This window comes from Octopus bimaculoides, chromosome 4, assembly GCF_046866305.1.
Source record: "Octopus bimaculoides isolate indiv1 chromosome 4, ASM4686630v1, whole genome shotgun sequence".
Classification (NCBI taxonomy): Eukaryota; Metazoa; Mollusca; class Cephalopoda; order Octopoda; family Octopodidae; genus Octopus; species Octopus bimaculoides.
Window position 1 is genome coordinate 138583870 of NC_142931.1, and position 19203 is coordinate 138603072.

At 36.8% G+C, this 19203-nt stretch overlaps 1 protein-coding gene across 1 annotated transcript in view; it reads right to left on the minus strand.

The window, feature by feature from the left end:
• LOC106868227 (polyribonucleotide nucleotidyltransferase 1, mitochondrial) overlaps positions 1 to 19203 on the minus strand; it is a 400992-nt gene that overhangs the window by 208838 nt on the left and 172951 nt on the right. The window contains exons 16-17 of the mRNA XM_089351556.1: positions 14709 to 14775; positions 14440 to 14529 (exon numbers count right to left, since the gene is read on the minus strand). Of these exons, the coding sequence (XP_089207682.1) occupies positions 14440 to 14529; positions 14709 to 14775 (157 nt within the window). The remainder of the gene's footprint in view (positions 1 to 14439; positions 14530 to 14708; positions 14776 to 19203) is intronic.

A 19203-nucleotide genomic window follows, 5' to 3' on the forward strand; every position in this document is an offset into this window, starting at 1 on the left:
CTTATTTTATCAGTATTTCTTTGCTGAACCGCTAAGTTACAGTGGCGTAAACACACCACCACACTGGTTGCCAAACAGTGTGGGGGGGGGGGGACAAACACAGACACAAACACAGACACACACACACACACATACATACACACACACACACACACATATACCCATATATAAGATGGGCTTCTTTCTGTTTCCATCTAGCTAATCCATTCACAAGGCGTTGGTACAACCTGAGACTATAGTAGAAGACACTTGCCCAAGGTGTCACACAGTGGGTCTGAATGCTGAACCATGTGGTTGGGAAGCAAGCGTCTTACCACAGATCCACGCCTGCACTTAAGTACAAACAAGTACACAGTTTCTCTTCTCTATCCCAGATCACTATATCAGGTCTGTTGTGCTTACATGTTATTGAGGTCTTCACTGGGACATTCCACCAGTATTCCTTTTTATTATGAGTGGCTATGGCTTCTACCATACTGTATGCATGTATGCATGTATGTATGTATGTATGTATGTATGAATCTCAGTGAACTCTTAGTGAGCACAGTTTGTGATAGGCCATGCCTTTCTTTTGCTGGACTCAAATCTCGTTTGTGTGCATGAGTGTGTGAAGGCGTGTGGCTTCGTGGCTTGGATACTCAGCTAATGATCGTAAGGTGATGAGTATGACATCTGGTGGTGTGTGTGTGTGTAAGCCCGTCGTATATATGTATATATATATATATGTGTGTGTGTGTGTGTGTGTGTGTGTGTGTGTGTGTGTGTCTGTGTTTGTCCCCCTAGCATTGCTTGACAACAGATGCTGGTGTGTTTATGTCCCCGTCACTTAGCGGTTCGGCAAAACAGACCGATAGAATAAGTACTAGGCTTACAAAGAATAAGTCCCGGGGTCAATATGCTCGACTAAAGGCGGTGCTCCAGCATGGCCGCAGTCAAATGACTGAAACAAGTAATAGAGAGAATAGAGTAATAGAGTATATATACACAGACACCCACACACATTTTCAGATATATGTGTGCACACACAGACACACACACAGACACACACATACACATGCACACACATAGGTGGGTGTCATGCTGGCAGCACGTAAAAAGCACCCACCACACTCTTGGAGTGGTTGGCGTTAGGAAGGGCATCCAGCTGTAGAAACTCTGCCAGATCAGATGGGAGCCTGGTGCAGCCATCTGGTTCACCAGTCCTCAGTCAAATTGTCCAACCCATGCCAGCATGGAAAGCGGACGTTAAATGATGATGATGATGATGATGATGATGATGATGATGATGGTGGTGATGTATATGCATATGAGCAGAGGGATGCGTTTGTGTGTCTTTGTCTTGTCATCATCATTGATAGTTGAAAGCAAGTGTCACTGTCCTTCATGTTAAAGAAACATGTCTGACCATGGAGCAAAAAATATCATCTCGCTGGGAAACGAATGAGTGTTGCATCAAAAGAAAAAAAAATTCCATCCAATTAATGAATGCATGGAAAAGAGAACGCAATGATGATGATGAGGATGATGATGATGACAACACAATTAGTCACTCGGACCACTCCGGATTCTCACCCCCACCACCATCACCATTCCCTTTAGTTAGTTCTCCATCACTGTGAATGGTAAACCTCTATCATTCCAGATCTTAGGAGGTTCATCACACGCTTCGGAGTGTTGGAAAGTCTCAAAAAAATTGCCAGCACTACATTGGTTTTGGATGCCATTCGCTGTAACATCACTGAACCAGTTCAGTCTCCTCCTCCTCCTCCACCTCCTCCCCCCCCCCTGATTACACAATTTAATCTACTATTGATTTATTAAATTATTAATCGATTTTATTTATTTGTTTCCCGTATATTTCAAATTATGTTTGTTTGTATTTTATATCTTCACACTTTTATACCTTTCAGTTAAAGTAACATCAAAGTAGTGTCTTTTTGAAAGGAATTTTTATAGTTTTCTGCAAATTAAAATATTTATGAACACTGCGAAAAACCTACACATGAAATTTTTCTTTTTCAGATTCCAAAATCTAATGGTTTTTTTTTTGGTAAATAATTATTCTGTTATTCTATTATTCTCTTGCTTGTTTCAGTCAGTGGACTGCAGCCATACTGGTACACAGCCTTGAAGGCTTTTAGTCAGTTAACTTGACCCAAGCACTTATTTTCAGTCTCATTATATCAGTCCCTGTTAGCTAAACTGCTAGGTTACAAGGACACACAAATGAATACTGACTGTCAAGCAGTGAGAAACGAATACAGCGATACACAAACATACATACAAAGACATACACACATACATACATACATACATGCGTATATACATACAAACAAAAATACCCTGTTGTTGATATTGAAATTCCAATGAAGGAGTCTTGGATATAGGTTAGAAACTAGATCTTTCTCTGTTAGTAAGAAATCTTGAAATAAAACTGAACAATCACATACATACATAAAAAAGACCATATATATATATATATATATATAACTTACAGAGATGTACTTGCATAGCAAGTAACCTGATCTTAGATCGTGTGCTGGAACGAAAACAATTGCAGCGTGGAAGGTGTTTCTAAGCCATTTAAGAAACACACAAAAACCATTAGATCCACTTCAACGTTTAAATTTAATTTGTCAAAATATTTTCATCGTTTTGAAACCGCAACCTGTTCACTGGACAAAATTCCGTGATGCAGCACGGAATTTTGTCAGTGAACAACAGGTCGCGGTTTTAAAGCAATGAAAATATTTTAACAAATTAAATTTGTATGTTGAAGTGAATCTAACGGTTTTTGCATGTTTCTTAAATGGCTTATAAACACCTGCCACGCTGCAATGATATAAATATATATATATATATATATATATATATTTATTTATTTATTTATTTATTTATGTGGTTCAGCCAAGTGGCTGCGGTCATGCTGGTGCACCACCGTGATATATATATATATATATATATATATATATATATATATCAATATGGAGCAAATAATTCATGAGAAAAATAATTCACATAAAAATAATTTGCAAAGATACCACTGACTGTGTTATTATCTAGTGTAACAATTTAAAAATGATGATAACCGAATCAATAAGACAGGCGATTGCATACTTAGTATGTCTTTGATTAATTTTAATCCTTCAGCAATTTAATGCTTGCTTGGGGGCCTGCAATTGCCTATATTATTGATTCTGTTATTATCATTTTTAAAGTGTTACACTAGATAATAACAGAGTCAGTGATATCTTTACAAATTATTTTTTCATGAATTATTTTTCTCATGAATTTTTTGCTCCGTACTGAAATTATTTTCATACTGGTGGCTACCATTATTTCAGCACAAAATGAATCAGTTGCAGCACAGTCTTCGACACGATGGGTCGGGGCTTTCTCTCATGGTAACGCATACTGAGGAAGGTGAGGCTATTATGCCAGTCCAGAAACCAATCCATGTGAGTCCAAATACTTGAATGTATGCTGAAAGATTGTCTTAGCCCGTTTGCCTTCAGACGGTTGATCTCTGTATTTATTATCAGTGTATTTTGGCAATTTAAATAAGAGTTTTGACTGTTATTTCCAGTATATATATATATATATATATATATATATATATATATACATACATATATATATATATACATATATATATATATATATATACATATATATATATATATATATATATATATATGTATATATATATATATATATATGTATATATATATATATATATATATATATATATATATATATATATATATATATATACATATATATATATATATATACATATATATATATATATACATATATATATATATATATATACATATATATATATATATATATATATATATATATAATACAAATAATATATGAGTATATGCATATATACGTACATACCTACATCTACATGTATATATAGATGCATATCTGAGTACAGAATGTTGCAAAAAAACGTGGACAAAATGATAAACAATGATAAACAGAGTACAGAAAACACACAGGCCACATAGAGAACATTTCCTTCATCAGCTGCCACCATTCTAAGACTAAGCATTTCGAAGATACATATATGTGTTTGTATGTATGTATGTATGTATGTGTTTGTGTATGTTCACCAGCACAGCGTGACAACTGGTGTTGGTGTATTTACATCCTTGTAATTTAGCAGTTCAGCAAAAGAAACCAATAGAAAGAGTACCGAGGTTTGAAAAAAAAAATAAGAACAGGGTTTGATTCCTTTCACTAAAAATTCTTCAAGGTGGGGCCCCAGCATGGTTGCAATCTCATGACTGCAACAAGTAAAAGAATAAAGATGATGATGGTGATGATGATGGTGATGATGATGGTTCCAATAAAATTATTTGAAAACAATTTCTACAGCTATTTGAACTTTGTATCCCAAAGCTCAGCAAGCACTTTACCAATTAGGCCTTTGTTTCATCTTCTGTTTGAGGATGATGGCAAGTCAACGAAGATTATGATGATGATAAAAACTAACGTTGATGGTGGAGATTATAATATTGAGGATGATAATACTGAGGACAATAAAAAAAAAATGTTATCAAAATTTAAGATTGATGACGACGATGATGACGATGATGATGATGATGTTGGTAATGATAACAAGAACACTGATGAGGAAGGCGACAATGACGATGATAACGACTGATGGTTGATGATGGCAACAACAATGATGATGATGACAAATGATGACGATGACAATGATTGATGATGATGATGATGATGATGATGATGACAAGAACAATTTCAACAATAGTGATGATGACAATCGTAATGATGACAAAAGTAAATGTGGAAAAGAAAGATTTTTCCTGTGAAGGATTTGAACTCCGTATCCTGAGGCCCCTGGTTTTACCAATTATACTCCTGCTTTATCTTATCTTGATGATAATGATGACGATAACAACAATGATGATGGTGATGACGAGGGTAAATCTGATGATGATGATGGTGATGATGATGATGATGATGATGATGACAAAAATATAAAACAAGAGATAAAAAAGAAAATGGAAAGTGATTATCTATGGAGGAGGAGACAGATGGTGAAAATAAATGATAGCTTCAGGTGGATTTTGTCTAAAAAAATAATAAAAAATAAAATAATAATAATAATAATAATAATAATATAATGATAAGAATTGATTGGCAGAGAATTGATCTCCATTGGAGGAGGAGTTGGGGAGGCAGGTACGCATCAGTAAAATGAAAATTGCTCAGGACTGTGTTGGACAAATGCCAGAAGTTGTGAAACCCACCTCTCTTTTTATGAGTGTGTGTGTGTGTTTGTGTGTGTGTTATATGCACACACATACACACGTGTTGCAATATATATATATATATATATATATACATGCACACATATGCATGCATATATATCTATATACGCACACAAATATATCTATCTATCTATATATATATATATATACACACACATCTATATATACATATACATATATATACACAAACATCTACATATATATATGCACATTCAAACATCTGTATATATATATATATATATATATATATATATATATATATACATAGATATATACACACACACATATACATATATATATACATGTATATATACATACATATACATACATGTATATATACATACATATACATACATGTATATATACATACATATATATACATGTATATATATATATATATATATATATATATATATATATATTTATACACACATATACATATATATACACACATATACATAAATATAGATATTTACACACACACATATCTATGAATCTCTTTCTCTTTTTCCCACTGTCACTTTGCTTGGAGCCTGAAGGAGAAGAAATATCACAGAATCAACATCCTCTTCAATAGATACTCATTAGTAAGTGATGGGCAGGTAGGCAGGCAGGCAACTATGATTACCAATATTCTAGTACCCTGGTTTCCTCCAAAAATTTTATTAAGAGCAACACGTACAGAGAGAGAGTTTCCATTAAAAAATTCTTACAAATCCATTCTGCATTTTGACTCTTTTTTGCTTTTTTTGCTTTTTCCGTTTTCTTCTTTTCTGTTTTTGCATGGCAGCATAATATTGAAATTTTCTGATTATTTTGCCATTTTTCCCTTTTTCGAAAAAAAATAAATCTCGCTTTTTATTTTTCTCAGCATGTTTTCTTTTTTCCAGTTTGTTTTCTTTTTGTTATTGTATTTTCCGTTTTCAGTGGGAGGAACGATTTTAAAATGGTATAGGCATATAACACGAATGGACAAACAGATGGAAAAGTGTCAAGAACTGTATGGAATGTATTGAAGACATGAGGGTCTACTGCACAGCAGTTATACTTGTATGTTGGCACTCCGTCGCTTACGACGTCGAGGGTTCCAGTTGATCCGATCAACAGAACAGCTTGCTCGTGAAATTAACGTGCAAGTGGCTGAGCACTCCACAGACACGTGTACCCTTAACGTAGTTCTCGGGGATATTCAGCATGACACAGAGTGTGACAATGTTGGCCCTTTGAATTACAGGCACAACAGAAAAAGGAAGAGTGAGAGAAAGTTGTGGTGGAAGAGTGCAGCAGGGTTCGCCACCATCCCCTGCCGGAGCCTCGTGGAGCTTTTAGGTGTTTTCGCCCAATAAACACTCACAATGCCCGGTCTGGGAATCGAAACTGCGATCCTATGACCGCGAGTCCGCTGCCCTAACCACTGGGCCATTGCGCCTCCACACAGCAGTTATACACACACACAAACATACACATACAATCACCACCACCACCACTACGGTCATTATTATTTCAGTGTCCACTGTTCCTTGCTTGTATGAGTTGGTCAGACGAGTTTACTGGAGCAGATTTTCTGTGGCTGGATTCGCATCCCATCGACAACCCTCACCTGTTTCCGAGCAAAGTAATATTTCTCCATGGCTAGACATGTTTCCGCAGAATACTGGAAATGAAGGACGCTGCTTGTAGAACAGTGGCACTCGTTTACAACTGTCATGCAATGTCAAGACAAAGGAACACAAACATACACTCACTCACACACACATAAGTTACGGGGACGTAAACACACCAGCATCGGTTGTCAAGTGATGTTGGGGGGACAAACACAAGCACACAAACATATACACACACATATAAATATATATATACATATATATGACAGGCTTCTTTCAGTTTCCATCAACCAAATCCACTCACAAGGCTTTGGTCGGCCCGAGGCTATAGTAGAAAACAGTTGCCCAAGGTGCCAGCAGTGGGACTGAACCCGGAACCATGTGGTTTGTAAGAAAGCTACTTACCACACAGCTACTCCTGCGTCTATAAAAAGCACTGCTGACAGTCCCACATAAAAAGCACTCATGCTAGTCCATCATAAAAGTAAGTCTGGTGCTGGCGCCAAGTAAAAAGCACCCAGTACACTCATATTAGGAAGGGCATCCAACCATAGAAACCAAACCAAAACAGATTATGGAACCTGGTGCAACTCCTGACCTTAGCAGCTCCTGTCAAGTTATCCAACCCATGCCAGTATGAACAACAAACGTTAAATGATGGTGATGATGATGATGAATGCTGCATCTGTGATATTGTTTACCATCAACGCTTGTTATCAGAGGAGCCATATAAACATTTCTATTAACACCCACAACAGACTGTGGACACCAACATTGTTTTTCACACCTGAGCAATTGGCCAGTACCAAAAAAAAACTGACATTGTATCATCCGACCACCACTAAATCTTATTGGCGTCACCGTTTTCATCAATACTGACACCTGTTCTGCCATTACCATCGAAAAAAGAAAACAGCTTCAATTAACATTAACACAAAATGTCAACACCAATATCACAACAGAGTCATCACCATCATCATAAAAACTAAGCAAGCATTCTTACTGGCACCAATACCACAAACAGCAACAACAATACAACCAACTCTAGTATTGAGGGACCATTATAGTCATTGTCATTTCTACTAAACTACCATTAACGGTAGCACAACCACCACCACACCACTATTACTACTACTACTACTGTTGTAACACTATCAACAGGAACATCAGGACATTAGCACTACTACAACCACCACTACCACTACACCAGAAATATTATCATCACTACCAGTCCGACCACCACTACCACCTACACTGCCACCTCTACCACCACCATCACTACTACCTACACTGCCACCTCTACCACCACCATCACTACCACCTCCACCACCACTACCACTTACTGCCTCCACCACCACTACTAACACCTACGCCACCACTACCACCTCCACCATCATTACCACCACTACCACGTCCAACACCACTACCAGCATTATAACCTCTACCACCATCAGCAACATCGTCGTCTTTACCACCACCAGCACCACTACAATAATAACACTGTCACCACCACCACCAAAGCATTACCACTACCACAACCACCACAAATAAAACCAGCATCATTACCGCCACTACCACCACCACCACCACCACCACCACTTCGACAAGGACCAACAACAGCAACACTGTCACTCCTGTTTTCGTTATAGTTAATGTCTATTTTATCACAGTGTTTTGAGATAGACACTAGACCGAAGGCTGGGGGGTTATGTCTAGCAATATTTGGCACCAACCCAAGCTAAGTTGGTGCTGGCCGAAGGTAGGTCAGCACTAATCACATGAACAAATGTGTTAATAACATTTTGTGCAGTAGAGCATGCCTAATTAAAACCTAGGTGTTATGGCTAGATTCCACACCCAGCTCGACACCGTTCAGCTGCTAACCAACCAATCATTGTACTACACACATGCATGGCGTGTAGGAGATCTGTGTGTGTGTGTGTGTGTGTGCACGCCTCTCTCTCTCTCTCATTCTCAGAATGTGTTGAGCCAAATATGCTGTCTCATTAACGGAGCAGTTCAACTAAATTGGACAGAGGAGTAAATTGGGATTGAACCAGTCTCCTCTGTTCAAGGATCTGTGTGCTTATTCTCTAAGCTATATAAACAAACTTTTCAGGTAATTCACAGAGACAGACAGACATACACACACACAGACATACATACACACAAATGTGCACACACACAGACATACACTCACATACAAACGTGCATACACAGACATACACACACACAAACATGCACACACACAGACATACACACACACAACAAGCACACACAGACATACACACACACACACAAACGTGCCCACACACACAGACATACACACACACACAAACGTGCACACACAGACATACACAAACACAAACGTGCACACACACAGACATACACACACACAAACGTGCACACCCACAAACATACACACACATAAACATGCACACACACAAACATACACACACAAACGTGCACACACACAAACATACATGCACACAAACGTGCACACACACAGACATACACACACAAAGACAGTGCATAACTGGTATTTATCTAATCGACTCCGAAAGGATGAAAGGCAAAGTCGACTTCACCAGGATTTGAACTCAGAACATAAAGACAGACGAAATACCACTAAGCATTTCGCCTGGCGTGCTAACGTTTCTTATTTCTTTATGGGCCATATGGGGATAAACATAGAGGGGACAAACAAGGACAGACAAAGGAATTAAGTTGTCGATTACATCGATCCCAGTGCGTAACTGGTACTTAATTTATCGACCCCGAAAGGATGAAAGGCAAAGTCGACCTCGGCGGAATTTAAACTCAGAACGTAATGGCAGACGAAATACCGCTAAGCATTTTGCCTGGCGTGCTAACGATTCTGCCAGCTTTGTATATTATTGGCCTATGTATATTATTGGCATAATGACCCTCCCAAAAACCAAGTGTTAAACTTGTGCAAAAACCAGTCTGATATTAAAAACAAAGAAGAAAATTTCAGATGAAAACCTTAAAGTACAAACCTGTCACTCGTCAGTTTCAGTGTTACTAATTACAGTACACTCATATTTTCAATTCCCTTTTGTCCTAAATATAAACGTCCAAGTGCTTCATCTGCAAACTTAACCTAGGCAGTAACCCTTTGTATCAAGAGAATCGTGTCAGCTTCAGAGCCACAGTGAGGCTTTCTATGTTGCCATTTGTTTTTGTTTTTTTTCATAATAATGTCTAAGATAAGAAAATATCACATGTCTGCGTGTGTGTTTGTGTGTGTGTGTGTGTGTGTGTGTGTGTGTGTTTGTGTGTGAATGTGGGGGTTGTAGGTTGTAGAAGGCCAGGTTGTTGAAGAAGAAATCATTGAATTAAAAACTTTATGATTTCTATCCTATCAGAGGCACAGTGTATGTTCAAACCCAGAACCCTGCACTATTTTCAGACAGGTTTCTATTTAGAGATGATGAATGATGATGATGATGATGATGATGATGATGATGATGATGATGATGATGATGATGACGGTGATGGTGGTGGTGGTGTGTTTGTGTGTATGTGAATGTTGTGCACATCTGCATGTGTATGAGTGCATGTGTCGTGTGGCATGCATTTCGAAATGTATTCATTTGAATAATGCACATGTGTGTTTGTGTGTGTGTGCAGAGAATGTAGTTGTTTAAAATATGCATCTTTTTTGTTTAAAATGCATATGTTGGTGCACATGCACATTAGTTTAAAAAACAGCATTTGTTTAAAAACCATTCATATTTGCTTAAAAACCGTGTGTTTGTTTGTTTAAAAGGATTGTGTATTTGTGCATGTGTGTGTGTGTGTGTGTTTGAAAAGGACGTACATTTGTAAATATGCAACATGTGTTTTGCACTGACTTGGTGAAATGATACATGGTAAATTGTACATGCTGAATCTCATACATGATTATAAAAAAAATGCTTCATATGTTGCAGTGTTCCTAATGAAATTCTTCACCGATTTACAGAGCCATTCAGTCACAGGAAAATAGCGAAAGTGATCTTGGATATGAAAGAAGGAAACCAATACGAACTTCAGTAGGTTACAATTTATAGGGAGCGCAACTGCAGGCCAATCAATGAAACATCAAATACCAACACACACATAGATAGATATACAGAAAATTCTGAAATACTGTGTCAATTGAAGCAAATGAGATGTAATACATGTGCATCTACAAACACAGATGTGCCTACGGTGAGACTTGACACAGAAGTTTGATCTAATAAAAGTAGAAACTAGAGCAAAGTATTCAAAAACCTAACATACGCAAACATCAATACACAAGATCACACACATATATAAGTGCGTCTGTGTATATCGCATATGCATGCATGCACACACATACATGCAAACGCATAATTTTTCCTAAGGATTTTTTATGATATTCCCTTAGTAATCCTTCAAGTTCAGTTTGGAGCATTAACATTCCTAAATCTATTAGCATTTCATTAGCATTTCAAAGATATCTCAGCTCCAACCTCAAAAGGAAATTATAACAAAATGGCAGGCTATCAGGTTATCAAACATTTTGTATTCAATCGCAAAGGATCATGGGAGTACTGATGATATTTTTCTTGATTTTCTTTTTGTTTCTTTTTACCAATGGCAGGTTTAAAAATTAACACTCAAATCTGGTAGTTTTTGTAGCTACTTTCACAAGAATTGTATCCTGTAAATTGATCTTTGGCTGAAGCATATGGTTTTGAAAAAATCTCCATCAATATTTTTCTAATATTTTCGTACTATTTTACATAGGATTTAAGTGTTGTCAACAATCCTTTTTCTGTTTATTTCCTCGCATGTTTTTCTGCTTATTTCTTGCAGTAAACAATGGTAACGTTTTTACTTGTATGACTAATGTTACTGTCTGATTCCTGAAGTTTACAACTGAATCTCTAAGCAAGTGTTGCCTGAAGAATTAACAGATGGAAGAAGAAGCATAGGATTTCCAAATCTGTGCTTTAAGGACCAATGTAAAACTACTCTGAAAGAGTTCTTTACTGACGAAGGAAAATAGAAATAGGAAGTGTCAGCAGAGAAGCACAATAAATGAAGACCAGCTGTGCACAGAGGAGCCAAAGTTCATGAAGATACCTGCATTCTTGCTAAAAGGGCAAAACCACAATGTAAATCAATGTTTTGCAACTATTTTTACCTGTGGACCACTTTGATTACTATCTTACTCAGGTAGATCCTCCAGCCATTCAATGTTTTCTTTTTATGTTTTTTTAATTTTTTTTTTGTTGATATTGTTTGCATCCTATCTCACTGATATATGACTTTTTCTCAACCATTTTTTACCAATGGGCCCCTTTGATTCCCATTTTATTTGGCCAGACCCTCAAAGCCATTCAATGTTTAAAAAAATTCTATTATAATTATATTTGGAAGGGCATCCAGCTGTAAAAAAAATCACGCCAAAACGAGCTTCACCTGCGCTAGTGTCACGCAAGAAGCACTGAGTCTGCCCTGCAGAGTCGTTGGTGTTAGGAAGGGCATCCATCCGTAAAAACCCTGCGAAAACAGACACAGTAGACTGGAGTAGTCTTCTACCTGGCCAACACCTGTCAACTGTCCTACACATGCCAGCATGGAAGACGGATATTAAACGATGATGATGAGGAGGATGATGATAATGATGATGACAATGATGACAATGATGATGATGATGATGATGATGATGATTTCTAGCATGAGGTTCTGTGATTTGTTTATTTGTGACTTTTTGTTAATAAGAAAGTTTTCCATTCTGGGTTTATTATGTTATATTCCAGCAAAGAGTTAATGATTAAGTGCTATTTTATGAGGGGTTTTTTCGGGTTTTTTTTTTTTTTTTTCAATAGTGTAATAATCTACTCTGAAGTTAGGATGTATTTGGTTCTTGCAGTATAATAGAAACTACCAAACTTAACTGTTCAATAATTTTTAAACCAGCATTGAGTAGAAAAAAGAACAAAAAAAAAACTACAAAGGAAAAAAATCCCCGACACTCATACGATTCTTTGTGATCCAACACAAACCATGGGAACATATGCCATTCTAGTATCGTTTAATTCTGAGGATGGAGCTGAGAGAGCTTTGAAACGTTAATGAATTAATGGATTTAGGAATGCTAATGTTCCAAATTAAACATAAAGAACTGTTTTAAAGGAAATATGAAAAAAAAAAAATCGTTAATAAACAGACGATCAAACTCAAACATAGCCGTGTCTTTAATATGACATATTGAAAATAAAAGCTGTTCCCAATATATATACATACATATACATATATAAATAAACATGCACATGTATGTGTGTGTGTGTGTGTGCATGCAAGCACAACACACACATATACATGCATGCATGCACATACATTCATAAAGTTTTGCACACAGACATAAAATACAAGGGAATATGTCAAAATTGTCAAACTTGACAAGTACCAAGCGCAAATCTTTAGGCCCGTGTAAGTTCTGCAGTATTTTCAGTCAATAAAAGAGAGCTTTGGGGAGGGAGAGGAAGATGGGGAGGGGAAGAAAGAGGAAGGCAATGAGGGGAGGGAGGGAGGTGTGTGGAAGGAGGATGGAAAGAGAGAAAGGGCGATGGAGGAAAAGGGCTGGGTATGTAAGTAGGCAGGTAATTGGTTGGGTGGGTGGTTGATTGGGTGGATGGAATGATGGACAGATGAGCAGATAGATAAATAGAAAGACAGACAGATACACAGATACATGCATAAATAGAAGAGGAAGTTGGATTTGGAGAATCAAGCAAAACTTGTGGTAGGTGTTCCAGCTGAGGAACTCGTTATCAGATCTCATACTAATTAGATTATGATGTAATTCAATGTGATTATGAATCTGAAAATCCAGGATGCACGGGACCAAGAGATTTGAGATGCAAAAGAAGATTTAATACTTTCATATGGTCACAGCTGTTTCATAATTTACTCCAGTTACATCATTAATTTCAAATCATATGTACATTTATAGTATATTTAGCACATAGTTATATGTATATGTTATATATGTACATAGGCAGTGAAATTGATAACATCATCATCATCATTATTATCGTCATCATTTAATGTCTGCTTTCCATGCTGGCATGGGTTGGATGGTTTGAGAGAGGACGGCAAACTGGGAGGCTGCACTAGATTGTACTAAATATACTATGAATGTACATATGCTTTGAAATTAATGATGAAACTGGAGCAAATTATGAAACAGCTGTAACCATACAGAAGTATCAAATCTTTTGCCTGACAGATCTCTTGGTTTTAAGCTTATTATATATGTGAACAGAGAAACGCAAACCAACCGATAGATCCATATACTCTGCCTGACGTTTTCTCTTTAATCTGTTTCCAACTCTCATTCTCTCTCTCTCTCTCTCACATGCACACATCACAAAACCATGTACCAGTGTAACTGAAGCAAAAGATTTACAAGTAGACATCTTGTCTATCAAAGAAAGAACAAGTACCAAACATAACAGAAACTGAAACGTAACAAAAATTACCATTTGACTCCAAGACTTCTGAGGTAAGACGTATGGTAAAGGGGTATTCTTCCGGTATGATAGCCTGCAACCCTTTTTCAGCCAAGTAACCTGTGAAAATTAGCAGAAGAAAATAAATATTCATTACAATAGCATATGTTTCACAATAAAAGCTAACCCTAGTATTAAAGATGACACCAAAAACTTAACCCTTTAGCATTTAAACTGGCTATATCTAGCTCTTATCTGGGTTTGCAGTTATAGTATTGAAGAGTATAAATTTTAAGTACCATGTCCGATTTCTCGTCTTCCAATGCTAGATAGCCGACCAGTTTCATTCGTGGCATATGGTGGAAACTGAAATGGAAAGAACGTGGTGAGTTAAGAAATAAAATTACTGAAAGTATAGAGGAAAGAGTCAAAGGGTTAAATGGAAATCTGAGCTGAAATCTCATTAGCTTTTATTCTTTTACTTGTTTCAGTCATTGGATTGCAGCCATGCTGGGGGTACCATCTGGAAGGGGTCAGTCGACCAAATCTATTCCAGTATTTATTCTTTATTCGAATTCCACCAAGGTCAACTTTGCCTTTCATCCTTTTGGGATCGATAAATTAAGTACCGGCTGTTTACTGGGACCGATCTAATTGACTGACCCCCTCCCCAAAAATTTCGGGCCTTGTGCCTAGAGTAGAAAAGAATAACTATTCTTTATTTTGTATTTGCTTTTTTTTTGTTTTGTTTTTTTTGGGGAGGTGAAGGGGTCTGGTACTTATTCTGTCAGTTTCTTTTACGGAATTGCTGTGATATGGGAATGTAAATAAACAAACACCTGTTGTCAAATGATGATAGGGGACAAACATGATATAAACAAAAAGATATACAGATGCCCACACACACATATATATACCTACACACACGCAATGGGCTTCCTCTCAGTTTCCATTTACCAAAGTTCAATCATGAGACATTGGTCATCCCAAGGCTATAGTAAAAAAAAAACACTTGCTCAAGGTACCACACACAGAGATTGAACATGACACCATATGGCTGCCAAGTGAGCTTCTTAACCACACAGCTATGCCTATCTCCATTAGATGAAAAATAAAGCAAGATTTCACAAGATTAAAATTTCATCACAATCTCATGTAAAACAAAACAAAAAAAAATGTTTTAAAAGTTGTATCCTAAATACCAGCTTAATATATTGATAAATAAATTTAAAGTTATTTGCTTCGTTAATCTCCACCACATTCCCACACAACACCCCACCCCAATTTTTGATTAATTTCAAAATTACTCAAGCAAATGAACAGTATAATCTCATTAGAAATATGGTCACAAGAGGGTCAATTAATCTCTCTGTTACTTTCCGGCTATTTACCTAGAACATCTTTTAGTTGAATCTAAGGAGAAAGCAAAGCTTTGCCAATAATTCCATCAAGAACCTCTTCAATGAGAAGTGAAAAGTGAACAAGTGAGAACAGCCTTAGTCAAAAGTGTTGCTGGAGATATTTATGTTACACTAACAGACATACTTATCATCACAGTTTGATATGAATATTGAAAACATAAACACACACACACACACACACACACGTGTGCAGATGTATACATGGGCACACACTTATCACAAGTATAGAGGCCATCTTATAAGAATGTGTTAAGACTTCGTTCAGATTTCCCCAATAATTAATTTCACCTTTTGTGTTCCTGTCTACCTTACATTTTATTTATCAAATCTCCAAGCATCTTCATATTCTTCATATATATGTGTGCATGTATACAAACACACACAGACACACAGATAGATAGATAGATATATATATATATATAGATAGATAGATAGATAGGTAGATAGATAGACAGACAGATAGATAGATAGATAGATAGATAGATAGATAGATAGATAGATAGATAGATAGATAGATAGATAGATAGATAGATAGATAGACAGACAGATAGACAGACAGACAGATAGACTCAGACAGACAGATAGACAGACAGATAGATAGACACAGACAGACAGACAGACAGACAGATAGATAGAAAGATGATGGATGGATGGATAGATAGATAGATAGATAGATAGATAGATAGATTAGATAGATACATTTCTTTTATTAGCCACACAGGGCTCAACAAAGATGGGACGAATACAATGTAGAGATAGATAGATCATGAACAAACAATGTTTTCCTTTGAGATGCATTTTAACACTTTAGGCGGCAAGCCATCTGAAAGCACTTTTGGTTCAATGGCACAAAAGTTATGCATTTTAAAAGGTTTATTTATATTAAAAGGTTCCGTTTAAATCTAACGTAAAAACTATTCGTTAAATTATGCTCTAAACATCAACTTCATAGCAAAAGAATTAGTTACTTCACTAAACCCATCCAACTTGTTCAAATTGTCAAAATATATTGAAACACATAGGTTATTTTATATTCAGAAATATTATCACAGAAATATTATTAAGGCAGCGAGCTGGCAGAAATGTTAGCATGCTGGGCGAAATGCTTAGCGGTATTTTGTCTGCCGTTACATTCTGAGTTCAAATTCCGCCGAGGTCGACTTTGCCTTTCATCCTTTCAGGGCCGATAAATTAAGTACCAGTTATGCACTGGGGTTGACGTAATCGACTTAATCCTTTTGTCTGTCCTTGTTTGTCCCCTCTATGTTTAGCCCCTTGTGGGTAATAAAGAAATAAGAAACGTTAGCATGCCGGGCGAAATGCTTAGTGGTATTTCGTCTGTCTTTACGTTCTGAGTTCAAATTCCGCCGAGGTCGACTTAGCCTTTCTTCCTTTCGGGGTCGATAAATTAAGTACCAGTTATGCACTGTGATCGATGTAATCGACTTGATACCTTTGTCTGTCCTTGTTTGTCCCCCCTCTATGTTTAGCCCCTTGTGGGTAATTAAGAAATAAGAAATATTATCACAGAAGTGTTGGTAGCACAAAAAAGCACCCAGTACACACTCTAAAGAGGTTGGCATCAGGAAACGCATCCACCCAAAGAAACTATGCTGAAGCAGACTAATGGAGAAGGACAATTAAGATGGCGAGCTGGCATGAACGTTAGCACGAAGGGCGAAACGCTTAGCAGTATTTTGCCTATCTTTACGCTCTCAGTTCAAATTCCGCTGAGGTCGGCTTTGCCTTTTGTCTTCTCGGGGTCAATAAATTAAGTACCAGTTGCATACTGGGGTCGATCTAATCGACTGGCCCCCCCTTTCCCCCCCCCCCCCAAAAAAAAAATATATGTGGGGCCCAGTGTCTAGAGTAGAAAAGAATTGAAGTAGATCGCAGTTCTTAACTCATTGGATCGTTGTCAAGCCATCCAAACCATCACACAGCATGAATATGGACATTAAATGGTGATGATGATGATGATGATGATGATGATGATGGTGGTGGTGGTGATGGTGGTGGCGGTGGCGGTGGCGGTGGTGGTGGCAATGATGGCAATGATGATGATGGTGTTAAGTCCTTCTTCACAGAATTCAAGTCAGTCGCTAAGAGGGTGACAAAGTTTCTCTTGTATGAATCGAGACGGTTCGAAGGGTTTGAGGATAAGTGAACGAGTTGGTGCATGATCATATGTAGGTTTGTTTGTGGCCATACACATTTGCATTCTCAAATACTACAAGGAAATTGGGTTCACTTGAACTGAACCGGAACATACAAGATTTGTTTCTTAACTAAAAGTTTAGGAGCATTAAGAAGAAGATGGCTCTCATGCTGAATGGGACACTAGGTAAAACTTGGGACTTATTACTCAAGACAAATAAACTATGATTAGTCCACATTATTCCGTAAAAAACTATGCCTGGTTTCTAAGGCATAGTATGCACTCCTCCCTGGATGGGATGCCAGTCCTTTCCTGGATTACTCATTTCTACGAGCTGAGTGGACCGAAGCAATGTGAAATGGAACAGAACAAATGTAGCCCCCACTCTCCCACCACCACCACCACTACCACCATACCTCTCCGCCAACTCCCCTCCATCCTCTTACAACACATCGCCCGCTCCAGGAATCGAAACCACAATCTTGTGATCATGAGTCTAACACTCCAACCACTAAGTCATGCACTTCCACAAACAAAGGCCAATGTAGAATTTACTAAAATTCCTAAATAAGATATCATATTTGATGGCTTATAAGACATACTATTTTTCCACCAAAACATCTCAAAAAATTACTTCAGGTCGTATATGTGAAGTTGGGCCAGCCATAAGATAATTTTGTCCTACGAAAAGTTCCTGGCATTAAGGGTATCATGAAACACCTGGTTGGAGGCCCAGCCTTCTAGTTCTTTTACAGGGCTTAGAAAAACTGAAGGACTGCTGCAATAAGTGTGTGAATCTGAGAGGGGAATATGTTCAATAAAATCATAATTAACTGAATCCTATTGTATTTTCCTTTACACAAAACCAGAAATTTTTCAGCACCCCCTCACACACACACAAACGCATACAAATATACATACATACATACATATATATATATATATATATATATATATATATATATATATATATATATATATACATATATATATACATATACACAGATACATATATATATATATATATACAAATACATATATATATATATATATATATATATATATATATATATATATATATATATATACATATATATAGACACATACACAGATACATATAAATATATACATATATATGTACATATGTGTATAGATATACATATATATATATGTGTGCATATATATATGTATATATATACGTATATATATATATAT